This window comes from Ambystoma mexicanum, chromosome 8, assembly GCF_040938575.1.
Source record: "Ambystoma mexicanum isolate Mex_15411 chromosome 8, UKY_AmexF1_1, whole genome shotgun sequence".
Lineage (NCBI taxonomy): Eukaryota > Metazoa > Chordata > Amphibia > Caudata > Ambystomatidae > Ambystoma > Ambystoma mexicanum.
The window spans coordinates 1,079,435,092-1,079,452,269 of NC_090929.1; the positions used below are offsets into that span (position 1 = coordinate 1,079,435,092).

Sequence of the window (17,178 nt, forward strand, 5' to 3'; positions counted from 1 at the left end):
GCAAGCCTTTTGGGCTGAAATATGCTACATATGGTGTGCCGGAAGCTCTAATATAAGAGGAGTTGAGGATAAAAGATCTTCATGAGACTCTACAAACTGCAAGTGGGATAGATACTTCTCCCGAAAATGAATTTGGAATCCCAGAACCCTCAGACCATGCGGATGGGTCGTACAGACGGTTAATGTCTAGAGTTATACAATATCTGGGGTGGAGTAGACCTGCACCACATTATTAGCAGGAGGACCCTATTCTGCCCTTCATGTAGCCTTACAAAAGGGAGGGGGTTCAATGCCAACTGGGAGACACCAGAGTTAATTTCAGCAGTAAACAAAAAGTTAACAAGCAAATGCAGAGCTTCAAGCAGTGACCCCTTTTTACTTAAGCAAACCTCCCACTCCAGAAAGTCTGGTGGTACAGGCCTCCACATCCAAACAGACTGCATACCCAACAATTCCCCCTGACGGTGATGACAAAAGTTATGTTGCAATGCCAAAAAAGGTCTTCTGCGGGAAGTATAGCCCTTAAACTGGCAAATGCCACGTGTGCACTGGCTAAATTCACTTTTACCCTATGGAAATGTATATCGATGGCGGCTGAACATAACTCTGAGGGGGAGAAAAGAGACGGTTTCCTAAATGTTAAGGATGGGAAGGATGCCGTGTGCGAATCCCTTCAGACTGGTCTAGACTTAGCTGACAGTATCAGCAGAGCTATGGCAGCTAGCACTGTAATGTGCAGATTTGCCTTGTTAAAGTCTGGTTATGCTCCGGATGTGCAATAGGTACCCTTTGATGGCACACATTTTATTCATTTATTTTTGGCAGCAAGGCTGACGAGATACTGGAGAAGCTGCAGACCTTCAAAGCGGCAGCCAAATCCCTTGGTGCTGTAGTCAAATGCAAACTGGCCCCACTGGAACAGCTTGGAGGGCAGGTCCTTTAGCTTTTACTCCTCAGTTGGGAGATGGCTGCTGAATCTGAGGTGAGGGAAGATTCCACCGTGGTGAACTGTGTAAGGAAGGCCTGGTATCAAACAGTGAAGGCCGACCCAAGTGATCACAGTTCAAGGGTGTTTATTGAACTTCAATGGGTTGGTTGAACGCCTAACCTAATTATGGGAGCAAGCTATGACCATCAAATAGCGCAGTCCTAGTCGAGTCTCTGTCAAAATAAAAGGGCCTATAATAATCAACCTTTTGCCAATCCTTACTTCTAAATACAAAAGGGTGTGGGACAATTGTGTATGCACAAAGAAAAGTGTAGAAGAAATATGTCAGGACGGTTGTGTAGTTGGTTTCCCTTCCCCACGATTTCAGCACTGGGCAAAGCTGCTCGTTCGTGTTTCACACACACTCTGGCTTCTCGGCCACAAGGATACAGTGCAAGGCACAGGGCCTTCTGCCAAAGCCTCTTGTACAATAACAGTCTCTTACTGCAGAGGGCCTGTCGTAACAAACAAATATCGAAGTTCCACTTTTATCAGGATCTTCACATGCACAAGTTCTTGCTTGCAGTGTTGATCATGGGGCTTTACCACACTGTTTACACTTGATCTCCCTCGTTTGGGCTCGGACCATGGATCGGCATTGTTTGGGCTCGGACCATGGATCGGCATTGTTTGGGCTCGGACCATGGATCGGCATTGTTTGGGCTCGGACCATGGATCGGCATTGTTTGGGCTCGGACCCTTTTTAGCACAATATTCCCATTTGGTCTCCCTCGTTCGGGCTCAGACCATGTAATCTCACAGTCTACGGTTTCCTCTTGATATCTGAATTAAAGACTTTCACATGTGCAATGGGTTTAGCTTAACCCATCGCAGGACCACCTTGATTCACTTCACACAATGTTCTGATCAATCTTCTACTTTCGTTTCTATCACTTCTTGGCGGGATACCTTACAGAGACATTAGATTGAGCACATTCACGTTGCTGGACCACTCTGTCAACGGTATTGTATCTTTCCTTCACAAGTTCAAACATTGTTCAGCAGTTTTAGCTTTACTCGCCTCCTTTATCACACGCGTTTGCAACCTTGACTTCAACACAGAGCGGTCTTGCATCAGTCTCCCCAAATCACTAGCTGTGTTGATCTCACTCTAGCGCTTCTTGGTGGCAAGGACGATACTCTGGCGGCTGCTGCTCCTCCCTGCCTTGGTTATGCAGGATTCTTCAGACTGGTCTCCAGGACTTGCGCTTTCTGATTCTAAGGTTTCTTGAAAGTTAGTTTCTTGCCTAAAAGGTCAAGGGTATTCCCCTCCTTGTGAACCCTTCTTGGTTTGCTGTTTTTCTCCCCTCGCTCATGCTGCTGACTCCAAACTTCTGTTCTTTCATGTGCTTTGCCTCGCTCGGTGTGCTCTCGTGCTCCGCCTTTTATCTGTGTGAGGACATTTAATGGAAGTCAGGTGTGAGTGATTGTCAGTAACTTTGCCTGACCATAGTAGTGGGACATGTCGGGTATACTGCCTGGGTGTGAGTCTGTTTTCTCCCAGAGCGGGCTGTCCATGTATGATATGATAGGTTATTTATAACGCGCTTATTAGCCGGAGGATTCTTAGCGCGGACCCGAGGATCGAACCTGTGGTGCTCCGTGTCGTCTTGCTTCCAAGGCGGGCACGTTGCCCCTGAGCTATCCTCCAGAGACTGTAGAAGTGTTTGTGAAGGGAAAGGTGGGGGAGGGGTTAAGTTCCCACGTATCGGACTTCAAGATGGTCGCCGACATGAGATAGACGTGTCGACGGCGCTCCAGAGCCCATCAGCAGTTTTTAGGGGCCCCACCACCCCGTTTAGCTTGCTGAGATGGCGTGGAGTTCGATGCCGTAGGCGGAGGAGAAAGTTTGAGTCGGGATATGGGCAACCGGGAGGAATGTAGCACCCATCGTGCTGAATGCATCAGAAGAAGGAGACTGCGCGGGTAGGAGGAGCAGCTGTCTGCTAATGGTGCCTTCCTGTCCGGCGGAGTCAGCCCAGTGAAAACGCGACCCACAGAGGGGGTAGCCCCTCACCCAGTAAACAAAGACAGAGCGGAAGATCGGCAGCCTTGAGGGAGGACCAGCGGCCCCAGCAGGGGACAACCGGAGGAAACGCCGTAGTAGCCACGGAAGCCGAGGACACCCTTGAGCTCCCAGGAGGGGCGCAGCGCAGCAATCGGTCGGAGTAAGCCGTGCTGTTCAAGGAGCCACGGGAGGAAACGGCCAGCAGATCGCGGCAAGGGGAGAGAGGGACACCCGAGACTGTGGGCGGTTGGGTAAATTATCCCCTCAGCCCCCCCGGAGCTGTCAGGAGGATTGGCGCTGCATCGGACGAGGCTGCCCTGCAGCCGGATGGAGGTGGGCCCGCTCGGTGGCCACAAGGAGCAGAGCTCAGCTGTGAACCAAAGCCCTTTGGAGCAAGGGCAAGGGGACCAGGAATCGGAGCAACAAGGAGGACAAATCCGACTTCACCCTGGCGCATTAAGGTAGGCACGAGGGGCAGTGGAACGGGGGAGACACTAGGCTAGAAGTCAGCGCGAAGCGGCTCCCCCCCCCGCCATTTTACGCTGCTTACTTATGTGACCCCCCCCCCCCCCCCACCGCAAGTGAGGAAGAAAGAGAGCCAAGGGAGCGGGTCCCCTGGGATTCGGACCGGCCCATTGGAACAGCTGTGCAACGCTGGGAGCCGCAGGGAGCAAGCCTTGAGACGCTGAGTCGGCGCTGGAGGGGGAAAAGGTGACCGAGCGGCCTCGGAAGAGGTGGGACATGGAAAAAGAGTGAAAGGAGGAGTAGTTGGCTCCCCCTCCACCACACCGCAGGGGAGTGGGGCACCCATATAAAACCCTGTATCGAGGGAAGGGATCGCAAGAGACCGGCCACGGTAGTGGAGGGCAGGGGGCAAGACCCGGCGTCCAGGCACGACAGAAGGGACAGCAGGTGAGGGGACCGCCCCCCTCTCTCCCCCGCAGAGACCCCATTGGACCTGAGTGGCCAAAGGCGCTGCATAGGGCGAAGGTGTTGCACGGGTTCCAGACGGAAGGAAGTGGGAGCTACCAACCCGGGCCACTGCAGATCTTACTGGCATTGCGCCTTTACAGAAGGCGGGGATTGACAGTTCAACATCTCCCATTTGATAATGTCCTCGAAGAGTAAAAGTAGGCAGACCAAGGGGGGTTCTGCCGCAGGGGAGATCCCGGGTACCTTGCAGACGTTGTGGCAGCACACAGAGGAGGGTGAAGATCAGGCTAACGCTCACGAGAAACGTCAGAGTCCAGGCCCCCTAACTGAGGGCGTTCAGCTGGCCCCAATGTCGCGTCAGGACCTCCATGGTGAGATGGCTAACCCTGCAGAAGAACTTTTCAAGATCAAATTCAACTACTCAGATCGGACATTAGCCAAGCCATGGTTGAGATGAAGCAGGAGGTGGGCCAATTAGGAGAGGGGACTGACATTCTTGAAAATGGCCTGCAGGAAGTGGGCAAGGAGGTCACGGAGAATGGTGAGGCGATTGAAAAATTGGACACATCAACAAGGAACTTAGAGCTGAGGATGGAGGATTTGGAGACTAGGTCCCAGAGAGTCAACATTCGCTGAAATGGCTACCAGAAGCAGTCCAGGACAAGGACTTGAAGGGCACGTTGCAAGGCATCTTTGCGGGGCTCCGGAATCCGTTGAGTTGGTTAGAGTTCACAGGGTGGGCTGTATCAACAGCGGAGCAAATGCCAGACCAAGGGACGTACTAGCAGCCTTTGCCAGGTATGCACAATAGGAGGCAGTTTTGAGAGCAGCCAGGCAGAGAGAACCTCTAAGCCATGATGGCCACATAATAGAGCTATATCTGGACTTGGCCAGTAGCACCTTGGTGAAGAGACGACAAATGAGCCCTATCCTGGAATTCCTTGGGGCTAAGGGGATTAAGTACAAATGGACCTTCCCCTTCGGCCTCCTCTTTGATTGGCAGGGGCTACAAAAGAGGATAACTTCTCTGCAAGAAGGGGCGAGCCTGCTGCACTTGGATCTAGACCAGGATGAGCCATGGAGAAGGTCGGAGAGATCACAAGGAGCGGATCATTCCCAGAAACCTAGGGCTTGGGAATGGTCTACGGTAGGGGAGAAAAGGAGGAAGCCGGCCCTCAGAGGCCCCCCCTGAGAGGGCTGAGAGGAGAAAAGCAGAACGAAGAGGGGGGGGGGGCGGGGAATACAGCTAGCAGATTGAATCCCTGATGACAAGGGTGTAACGCTCACCTGGTATCCACGGGGACGTCACTCAGCCTGTTCTGACCTCTTAGACCTCAAACCCTTCCCTGGAGGCTATTCGACTGGAGACTGTGCCTGAAACACAGGATTTGTAGAGTTTAACTCCCTATTGTCTGTTTGTGCTTGAACCCCTTCTTCCCCGGGGTCCAACCCTTCCCTTTGATCCACAGCTCACCTTGTTTTCTTGGATAGTGTGCTCTCCGTCCTGCTTTCAGCGCAGGGGCGCGTTGATTGATGCGGGCTCGTTGCTGCCTAGTTACTTCACTGGCAAGAGTCCGACAGGTAAGTACGAGTCTTTTGAACAGTTCTCTAACTTCGTTCCTTTCCTTCCTTAGATGATGGCCGGCGTCCGGGGATGGCGGCGTGCTGATGAGATGAGTAGCGCTGAAGGTGAGCGAGAGCGCGATGCACCTCTTTCGTATTTGCATTGAACTGAGTTTTTTCTGTGTCTTTTAGGTGCCGCGACGTTTTCAGCATGGATGCCAGTTGTGAAGAACAAATTTGGTGGGTAAGCGCGGTATGCAGCGGCTCTAGATGTTTCCACGCTAACCGGGAGTGTCTTTTCCCTCTTGCAGATGGATGAGAAGTTCCGGAGACAGAGTTCCCCCGGAGCGGCTGGGATTCAGGTAAGCGATTGAAGCTTGTACAGCATTATAAGCGAAGATTTGCAGAATGCTTACTAATGCCTTTTTTCAGTTCTTTTTCCTTTTCCTTAGGAAGTGGCGTGCAGGGATGGGAATGACACCGCCGAAGATGCCCGCAGAACAGAAGGAGCGATGAATGATGGGCAGAAGCGCCGCAAGGTAAGGCTGTTCCTAACAGTGTTCTTGCAGGAGCTGAGCGCAGAAGAAAGATGCAGACCTACTGGAGACCGATCCGAACACGGTGAGTGTCACACTGCAGGTGCAGAAAATGCAAAGCATGTTTCTCAGCCTGGGTGTGGCTTAAATAGTCTCTAGGTATCCCTGGTGTCTCTGGGCTGAACCACACCCAAAAGACTAGACTGCACATGCAGTTCTGGGAACTGAAATATGTGGGGGCATCCATCTTGTCCCCATCAATGCACTACAAGTCCAATCCCCAATGTTGTCCTATGGGAGTGAGTGAGTCTGGTGCCACAAGTGACAAGTCTGACTCCAAGTGGGTCTTTGGAGAGATGGAGAGGCCCTTGAGGGCCATGTAGGTGATCGTGGCCTGGCTCCAGCCTAACGTCTTGGAGGGCTGGGGACATGAGGGGCAGGAATCGTGACAAAGGGGTGGTGGGGTCAGAAGCAACCTTCAGGGCAAGGAGCAACAAGGAGCAAACATCTTGGGGTTGGTAAGGGAAGGGGTGATCCCAATTGGATGCAGGGAGGAGGGGGGAGTTGCGGGTGAAGGGGGGGGGGGGCATTGGCAACACTTTCCAAGGACCAAGAAGGGCGGGGATGAGGTTTTAAAGGGGTAGGGCGAGAGGTCTATGGATGGGCGGGGAGGATAGTGGGCCAATGGAAGAAAGGCTCCACGAGAAGTCGCCCTATGATTGGGTGACCACATTGGGCTAGAATACATTAGATGATTCAAGTGGATAACCCATAATGTAAGATGTAAGGGGGCTTAACTAAAGTTGGAGAGGTTTACGAAGAAGGAGGGGCCGGATATATTGGGCTTGGAGGAAACACATTACTACACAAAGACCAAAATAGGCTGAGGCTTGGGGGCTTTGACCAAATCTTTCAGGCTTCAGCGAGTACGAAAACGGCAGGGGTGGCTTTGACGCTTAAAAAATCAGTGCATTTCAGGGTAGAGTGTATAGTCCGGGACAAGGAAGGCAGATACCTTTTTATAGTGCGTGGCACGTGTCTGGGTGTTGTATGTAGAATCACAGTTATGTGCTCCAAATACAGGACAGGACATTTTTTTGAGACAGTTCCTCGATATCTTAGGTGAAACGGCAAGGGGCCCAGTGGTCGTAATGGGAGACTTCAATTTAGCCTGGGACGGGGCTCGGGACAGAAGAGGGCTACAGACCTGGTGAGAGCGGTCTCGGCAGATTTATGGGATAGAATGGTGGGGCTGGGCCTGAGGGATGTCTGGCGTGAATTACGGGGGATGAGGTGGGGTATACGTTCATCTCGGGGGTGCATGGGACTCAATCTAGGATAGATTAAATTTGGGTTTCAGCGACCCTTTTGAGATGGGTAGAGGAAGTAAAAGTAGGCCCCCTAGGTATAGCAGATCATAAAATCATCACTATGCATTTGGAGCTAGGGGAGAGGAGGAGGGGGAGGGGGATTTGGAACTGGAAATACCTGGCGGTCCTCATGAGAGATCCAGTGCTCGGGGAGGAAGTAGAAGGGGAAAATGAATACATTCATGGAAGAAAATGAGAAGGGGGATACGACTGAGGGTGTAAGATGGGATGTGTTTAAAGCTACAATTAGAGGGGAGCTCATAGCAGCCTAGGCAAATGAGAGAGCTGGAGAGACAGCTGGAGGGAGAAGTAGAAACTGCTCGGCAAAGAGCAGAAATAACGCCGAATAGAGCCTCTCTGAGAGAATATAGGAGGGCTGAGGGGCAGCTCCGAATCCTCCGAAATAAAAAAGCGGAAGGGGCTTTACTATCTGTATGGCAAAAATTCTATGCAAAGGCGAACAAGACGGACACCCTCCTGGCTCGTCTTCTGAGGGGAGAGGCAGCGAAAAAGGGTGATAGTGGCGCTTTGGTCGGAGGCGGGAGAAAGGATACCGTGTAATGAGGACATCGGGAACACCTAGCAGCTTTCTATGAGAAACTTTACACGTCACAGCACCCTACGGCCCAATCCCAGGAAGAGATTCTGGAGAAAGTTAACTGACGCAGAATCAGTGAGGAATCCCAAGAAGTCTTAAGCCAAGAGATTACGGAAGATGAGGTGAAATAGGTGATATCAAATCTCCCTCCTGGAAAAGCTCTGGGCCCGATGGGTATACGGTGGCGTTTTACAAAACATTTGCTAGTTTTCTTAAACCGTATTTGACCCAATTATTTAACACGTTCAAAGCTACCGGACGTATAACCCCCCTCTATGGAGGAGGCTAACATGACCCTAATCTTAAAACCTCATAAGGACCCATTGGAATGGTCATCATATAGGCCGATTGCATTGATTTAATATTGATGCAAAAATGTATACAAAGATTTTGGCCAACAGACTAGAGGGACTGCTCCCCGAGCTAATACACCAGGACCAATCTGGGTTTATCCGAGGTAGGCAGACCGCAGATAACCTATGGCGAGTAGCGCACTTGGTGGAAAAAATGCGGAAAACAAACACTCCCGCGGTCCTACTTTCTTTGGACGCCGAGATGGCCTTTGACCCCGTGGAGTGGTTGTATCTGTTTCGCACCATGGAGGGATGGGAGGTTACTTCTTAAAAATGGTGAAGGCTAATTGCCACGAGCCGAAAACTCGGATCATGGTGAACGGTGAACTTTCTCGCTCCATTAGACTGAATAGGGGCACAAAACAAGGCTGTCCCCTGTCCCTGTTGCTCTACGCTATATACTTGGAGCCACCTCTGCAACTGATGCAGGATGAGGAGGGGGTGCAGGGTATTACATTTGGGGGGGAAAGCAGCATACGGTCACAGCATTTGCCGATATGCTGCTCACTGTAATCAATCAAGTTGAATCCATCAGTGCCAGCAAGAAGGTACTTGAGGACTTTGGTGAGGCCTTGGGCCTTCGTATCAACATGGGAAAATCAGAGCTAATGGGCCTGTCCCTGGGCAGGGAGATAAATATTAGACTTAAAACGGAGACCCCATTTACCTGGTCCCCGGGGGGAATTAAATATCTGGGAGTTCGGATCACCCCTACGCTCAAAGGTTGGTATGCAGTGAACTATCTTCCCCTTTTGGAAGGGATTAAAAATGACCTTCGGAAATGGCGGTCTTTACACCTCTCCTGGTTAGGGCGTATGGCTGCAGTTAAAATGGTCACATTGCCGCGTTTGCTTTACTATTTTCAAGCCATCCTGCAGGCGGTCCCGGAGCAATTTTTCAGAGTGATTCAATCCCTGATAAAGGATTTCATTTGGGACGGAAAACGGGCGAGACTCAGCAGACGCCTGCTGGAGGCTTCCAAGAGGGAGGGGGGTGGTTTAGCCCTCCCAAACTTTAGACAATATTATGAAGCAACACAGCTGCAGGTTATTAGGGAGTGGTTGCGGGAGGGAGAGGGGCAATTATGGGTGGGAATGGATAGGGCGGTGACTAAATACGACCTTGCGGAGGTATTATGGCTGAGGAAGGACCTTAGGCCTAAACACATGTACGAAAGCTCCATCACAAGTTTAATGGTGAATTACTGAGAGACTGGCGAAGAGGAGGGGAATTACGACCTTCCCGTCCCCTTTTACACCGATATTTAATAACGCCGACTTCACCCCTGGAACCGAGAAGGGAGCATTCACGAAATGGGAGGAGGGGGGGGGATGTAGAAGAATCGGAGACCTGTTCGGACTGGTCAGATCCTGTCATTTAGAGAATGCAAAGAAGCCTTTGGGATCGGGGAAGGGGAAAGGCTTAGGTATGCCCAGTTGCGCCACTGGCTGTTACATCCGCCAAATAAACGAGCGGCTACTAGGGAGGTCACTGCCTTTGAGACGGGTTAGGGGAATTGTTGTTCTCTTCTGTTAATGTTCCTGTGATAAAATTAATAAAGAGATGTTAAAAAAAAAAAAAAAAGTTCCCACGTATCCTACCTGGTAGGATGGGGGTAAAGGTGTTCTAGGAGAATGGGATACCGCGTCTCGCATCTGGTCTGCCACTCCCCTCACCCAGTTGATCCTCCCGCACTGGTCCACCCCAGGAACTGGTTGCAAAAGCGATGGCCATGTCCTGGCCACCTGGATGACAGATCCCCAGGGACTAGCGGGTGAGAAGCCTTCTGGTTTCTCACAACGGGAAAGAGGTTCTAAGACCACCCAGGCACCGGCTGCTTTGCCATCAGCCGCCTCAAAATCTCTGAGGCCTTGTTTAACAAAACCCCGGGGGGAGGCAGACACTCGCAGCACCTGCAAGAATGGTGGGTTATTACTTCAGATGCATGGTTATTGGGAACAGTAGCCCAGGGTTACTGCCTTCCCTTTCTAAACAACTCTTTCAAGATCTCGGATCCGCACTTTGTGCAGGAACTTTTGACCCAGCTAGAGAAATGTGCTATAGAACGGTGTGCAGTCATAATGTCGACATCAATAATGTCGACAGTCAAAATGTCGACAAATTAATGTCGAAAAACAATAATGTCGACAAACAAAAATGTCGACATTATTCGATATTTTTTCGACATTAATTTAGTGTATGCATAATTAAATAAATATATATATGATGTGTTGAGTATGAGGGGTGGTTGGGGGGGTGTGGGGGGGTGGCAGGGGGGTGTTGGGTGAGGGGGGGTTGGGGGGGGGACCCCCCATAGTAAATACAATTTTTATTTATTTAATTATTGAATAAATAAATAATTGGTATGTGTTGAGTATGAGGGGTAAAAGGGTGGTTGGGGGGGTGTGGGGGGGCGGCAGGGGGGTGTTGGGTGAGGGGGGGTTGGGGGGGGACCCCCCCCATAGTAAATACAATTTTTATTTATTTAATTATTGAATAAATAAATAAATAATTGGTATGTGTTGAGTATGAGGGGTGAAAGGGTGGTTGGGGGGGTGTGGGGGGGCGGCAGGGGGGTGTTGGGTGAGGGGGGGTTGGGGGGGACCCCCCCCATAGTAAATACAATTTTTATTTATTTAATTATTGAATAAATAAATAAATAAATAATTGGTATGTGTTGAGTATGAGGGGTGAAAGGGTGGTTGGGGGGTGTGGGGGGGGTGGCAGGGGGGTGTTGGGTGAGGTGTTGATAGTTTTAAGGGTTTATAGTCATAATGTCAAAAAAAGTCGACATTTTTTTTTCGAAAAAATGACTTTTTACATTATAAGTATAGGATGTCGACATTATTATTTTCGACATTTTTTTTTCGACATTTTTGTCTGTCGACATTTTTTTTTCGACATTATGACTATAAACCCTATAGAACCAGTACCTGTAGCAAAGAGTAACAAGGATTGGTACTCCCCTTACTACTTAATCCCCAAGAAGGACGGAGGATTGAGACCCATCTTGGACTTCAGAGACTTACGTTCCTCAGGAAGGACAAGTAAAGATGGTTACACTTTCTCAGATCCTTCAGGCCCTCCAACTTCAGGATCGGTTGGTATCGTCGTACCTTCAGGATGCTTACTTTCATGTGCCAATCCATCTCGAGCACAGAATGTACCTGAGGTTCGCTATTGGCAGTCCTCATTATCAATTTTGAATTCTGCCTTTTTGGGCTGACCTCAGCTTGAGGGTTTTCACCAAGTTGATGGCGGTGGTAGCAACGAGTCTCAGGAGATTGGGGGGGTGAGAGGATTCCCGTCTACCCCTACCTGGACGATTGGCCAATCGGGGTCCGTTCTGCCAAACAGGCTCTGGAACATCTCAGCATAACCTGCCATTCTCTCCACAGACTGGGCTTCTCCCTTAATTACAAGAAGTCCCACATGACACCATCTCAAAGGCTCCAATTTATCGAGGCAGTCCTGGATGCATCCTTGTGAAAAGCCTCTCCACCTGAGGTGAGGGCTCAACACATGCTGCATATAGTTACCAAATTCCAGAGAGCCCAGCGTCTTCCGGCCTTCAATTTTTATTTTTTTATTTTGGTTTTGTGGCCTCATGGCATCCTGAATTTTTCTGGTGCCAGGGGCTCGTCTGAGAATGAGATCTCTCCAGTGGGCTCAGTACTCAATTCGCAGGCAGGATGTCGGACCTTTTAGGTTCCGAGCAGTGTCGCACAGGATCTTCTGTGGTGGGTCTGCGAGGAAAAGCTTCGAAAGGGAGAGCCTTTTTGGCAACCATGGCCGGAGATGACAGTAGTTACGGACGCCTTACTCACGGGCAGGGGAGCACACTCCAATTATCTGACAATCCGCGATCGTTGGTCTCCATCGGAGTCCAAACTACACATCAACCTTTTGGAGCTGAGGGCAATCAGACTCATGCTGAAGGCCTTTCTGCCCTCTCTACGGGGAAGGAATGTCCTGATGATGACAGACAACACAGTAGCCATGTACTACCTCCACATATGGTATAGGGTCACTACCACTGTGCAGAGAGGCAATACTGCTCTGGTCCTGGGCGATTCAAGAAATAGTCTCCCTATCAGCAGCTCACCTAGCCGGAGAGGAGGACATGACAGCGGATGCTCTGAGCAGGCAGTGCAGTCTCCGAGTGGGAACTAACTGAGGAAGTCTTCAAGAGATTCATCCTTTGGGGAACCCCTCAAGTGGATCTGTTTGCAACCAGTGCCAACCGGAAGTGCGAACTGTACTGCTCCCAGGGAATTTCCCCCAAGAGGATCTTTAGGAGACGTGTTCATGGTGGACTGGGGATGTCCCCTCCTATAAGAGTTTCCTCCAGTCCCAGTCATTCCTCAAGTGATCAGGAGGTTGAGAAAGTTTGGGAAATCCATGATCCTAATTGCTCCGGATTGGGCCAGGAGGATTTAGTACCTGGACCTTCTGGACATGCCCATCTGCCCTCCAATACGTCTTCCACAAAGAGAGGATGGTTTCTTGCGAGAGAAGGGTCTGGTTCTCCATCCAGAGGTCAAGACACTCCATCTTCACGCATGGTTTCTGAGAGGTTGAGTTAGGATTGGGACCTCCCGGACGACGTAAGCTTTCGGCCAGAAGGCCAGCAAAGAAGTCCTTGTACCGCTGCCGTTGGAACAAGTACTGCAGCTGGTGCAGGGACAAGAATGTGGACCCTTTTACGTGTAGCACACCTATGTGGTGTTCTTGTTGGCTCCAGGGTGGCACAATCAAAGGGTATCTGGTAGCGCTATCTATTGTTAGGTGCTCCTCTGAAGAGGTTTCTTTCTTAAAAAAAAACATTGGTGATATAATTTCTGAAGGGATTGACAAATGTATACCCTCCCATTTCAAGTCCCGGTTTGGGATCTCACTTTAGTTTAGAAATTTCTCACGTGTGCTCTATTCGAGCCTATTCATTCCTGCCCTTTAAGATTGCTAACATTGAAGACCATCCTTTTGGTTACTCTTATATCTGCCTATAGGGTGAGAGAACTTCAAGCCTCCTTACAGTCTTCTTTTAAGGAAAGAGTGGTCCTTCAGGTTAAACCTACATTTTTACCTACATTTCTACCAACATTTTTTCATTTAAATCAAAAAATTATACTTCTGTTTTATCCTCCACCTCATCCTGGAAAGGATGAGCAGCGATTACACAGGCTTGACCGAAGACATGCACTTAGCTTTGACTTATCGAGGATTTCTAATTTAGGACCAGATGATCAACTTTTCGTGGTTACACAGGCCATAAATTGGCCATGGCAGTCAAAAAACAAACCTTCTATAGGTGGAGCATTTTAGGAATTTCTTAATATATGGCACGAACTAACAGGTAAGTGAACTCAGCAAAACAAATGGGCAGCACGAAGTATCACATTTTCAAGCGTTCTTAAAAGTTTAGTAAATTGATTGGTGACCACCAAAGGTTCCAGCGAGACACAGATGCAACAGGAACACGAAGGCCCTCGACAAGAATGGTTATTGAAGATTCAGCACCTCATGTTCCAGTGTCTGAGCCGGAGGAGGAGGAGGCAGGCGAGGAAGCGGTGCTCATCGGTAGTTTGAAATGCAGGGTTCCTTGGTTGTCCTCTGGTTCAGAATTCAGCTGCGAGGCTGAGGTCTGCTTGGGAAGACCCCAGTGAAGTGAGATTATTCAAGATTCACCCAAGGAGACGCACTGGAGAAGGGCCAGCCATGGGAGAAGGATGCAGAGGAGAGTTTTGGTGTAGTGGAAGACCAAGGGCAGCAGAGTCCCCATAGCTTTCTCAGTTGGGGGTACTGGAACCAAGACTCTTGCCATATCTCCTGAGAGGAAGAACCTCTGGTCCAGATGTTTCAAAGAGCCGTCCTAACTCTCTCAGCAAAGGCGCTCCCACTTCTCAGTCCAGCGATGTAGTCACTGTCCGGCACTTCAGGGAGACTGGCAGGAGAAGTGATCCAGTTGGCCCCACTGGATTGAGGGAAGCAGTGCAACAGTCTTTTGGTTGTTGGAGAGAGCTGTGCAGTTTGATTCAGTAGAGCGTCGAAGCTGCTGGTGCAGTGCTTTGGTCCGTCCCATGGCACCAGGCCTTCTAGTAGTGCAGGTTCAGAATTCATCCCTTCACACACTAATAAAGGGCACAAGCACAAAGAAAAGCAATCCACACAATTCCAGACAGGCGTCTGCATATGCCAGTCAGAACTGTATTCAGGCTGGCTACAACTTCCAGTCTTGAAATTCGGCATCCTGTGCCCAAATAAGATAACTTATTCTTAAACACAAATGAGGACAAGGGATTATTTATGTGGCCCCTGAAGTATTTGAGCCAAAGAAAGACTTCTTCCATTATTTTTTCATTTAGTTAGTTTTTGTTTTGTTAATGGGGCGAGTCCAAAAGGAACCCAATCAAGTTTAAACTGTTTCCGTGATGCAAAACCCATATTACACAACGTAAAAGCTAAGACCAGCCTAGCCAGGTGACTAACCGGGTGTGTGTGGGGGGAGGGGGGAGGAGTCCCTCTTTGTGAAACCGAGGTACATTAAAGACTGTTAAGGCAGAGCACCAACAACAGAGCCACACGGTCAGAATTTGGAATAAAGCCTTGATGAAAGGGAAAAATACAGACTAAAGCACAGCTAAATACATTTTATACAAAGTGACCTTTCCACCTAACAGTCCTCCTCCCTTGTGATATTTATCTTTACCACTACAGTGTCTGACCCGACCGACGTAAGCTTTAGATCTGCGACCACACGCCTGCTGCAGCGGAGTCCAGGGGTGAGCCCAGTTGGCCTGAATTATGCTTTGTCCTGCAGGGGTGTTTATTTTGTGGTTTCGGAGTTCTGTGTTCTGGTTTATGACCTCCAATTCCACTGTCCTCTTAGAAAAGCCTTGGATGTGAAGTCTATCGGCAGCATCTCTTGCCTTTACCGTAGGTGGTAGGGGCTGGGCATTGTAGACATGCCTTAGACAAGAAGTATGCAACCTGTGTCTCCGGATGTTCTTGACGGCAACCCCAATTAGCCTTAGCCAGCATAGTCCATTGTGAAGGTTCATAGGAATTGTAGTCCAAAACATCTGGAGAAGACACAGGCCCCTGCCTTGGACACTAAGAATTGGTAACCAGCCTCTTACTATAAAGGAACCTTGATTGTTCTACTACTTACTTTATAAACCGAATTGTTAACACTGCATAACTTGAGTTTCGAACAATCTTTCGAACCCTTTGTTATCTGGTCAAACCCTAGGGGTGTCTTGAACGGCCCTGCCAATACCTATATCTATTTTATCTATGTATTGAATATTTATAAGGTGCCTATACCGCAAATAAGGTTTCCAGGTGCCACAAATCAAAAAGGGGGAGGGGAACAGGGGAAATAATACAGCAATAATGGCCCTACTAGGCTTGTGCCATTCGGATTGAGCAAGTGCAGTAAAGAGAAGTGCATAAGGAGGGGGAGGGGAGGTGCAGCTGCATACTGTGCATACATGTTCAACTAGGGTAACTTATCTGTAACGCACCTGTACATTGAATTGGACACGGCTGACGTCTTAAAGTATTGTGGAAGCACTGTGAAGCGTTATGAAGTTTACAAGGCCTTTAATTTGTGGGATTACCACATTTTTCCCACTTTAAGAACTCTAATCGTGTATGGGCCTTATTAAATGTGAATACATGTGAATACTAAAGTGGTATTTATTCCATTTTGGGTTAACTAACTGTTGGTGTGTGTATTTTGCTTTGTTTAGTTTGTAATGTTTTTGACTTTAATACAAGTGTTCTGCATACATATATTTTTACACCCATCTTGGTGGACATTCTATTTGTCAACCTCCATTGTTAAAACTAAGTGCCTCCAAGTGCCCAAACTAGGGGTCTGCAACCGTTGGCTTGCCAGATGTTTTGGACTGCACCACCTACCATCGGCCCCTAGGCAGCATAGGATATTGTCAGGGATCATGGGATTTCTAGTCAAAAACCTCAGTCTACCTTGCTGCCCATCCCCATAACCAATTGTTTTGTTAGACCTGAGTGTGGTATTCCCTTGCATATCCACTAGAACAAGGTTGTCTTCCCGGAACCCCACAGCAGTACTTGTTGTGAAAAATGTAACAGTAACCTTAAAGTGGAGGCTCTGGTGGTGAGGAACAGATGTGGCTTCTGTGCAAGCCACGTTTTGGTGCTTGGCTCCTGGGCAGCGCCATGGATAGGTGAGTGGCTCCTGTATCGGTAGTTGCTTAGCACATGTTCAAATATATACACGATCACCTGGCTTCTATACCTATGTATGTGTGGGTCCATGCCTCATTTCACACTGTATACCTGGCCGCTTGGTTCTTGTGCCACTAGACGTGCGATTCCTAGATGTGTGTGTGTGTGTGTGTGTGTGTGTGTGTGTGTGTGTGTGTGTGTGTGTGTGTTGGCCTCTTTTGTTTCCATGTGTGTAGGCTCATGTGCAGTAGTGAGCTTGTGCCTTGTAATGGCGGTACTAGATATGTCCCTTGGAGCATGTACTTGCACGGAGCAAATATTTGTGCTGCTTTATGATTAGTTTTTCCTGATTTTGTTTCAGTTCAAAGAAACCACCTGCAGTCTGTAGCAGCTGCCTGCAAAGTTCTTATTGAATTCTCATTGATGAGACTGGAGAACCCTGATGAAGCATGTGCCGTTTCACAGGTAAGTGAGCATTGTTTGAATCTGGATATGATGTGCATAGTCTCCTAGGTGAGCTGCTTGGATCTCGTATCGAAACATAAGAGACTGCCACTCCTAGCGTGAGGCATTTGGAAAGGTAGATGATTTTGGTAACTATCTATTGGTTAT

General features: G+C 49.1%; 1 protein-coding gene across 6 annotated transcripts in view; it reads left to right on the plus strand.

Annotated features, from left to right (window-relative positions):
* UBR4 (ubiquitin protein ligase E3 component n-recognin 4) overlaps positions 1-17,178 on the plus strand; it is a 2,945,062-nt gene that overhangs the window by 50,473 nt on the left and 2,877,411 nt on the right. For all 6 annotated transcript variants that reach the window (XM_069611069.1, XM_069611071.1, XM_069611072.1 and 3 more), the window contains exon 3: positions 16,928-17,031. In XM_069611069.1, the coding sequence (XP_069467170.1) occupies positions 16,928-17,031 (104 nt within the window). The remainder of the gene's footprint in view (positions 1-16,927; positions 17,032-17,178) is intronic.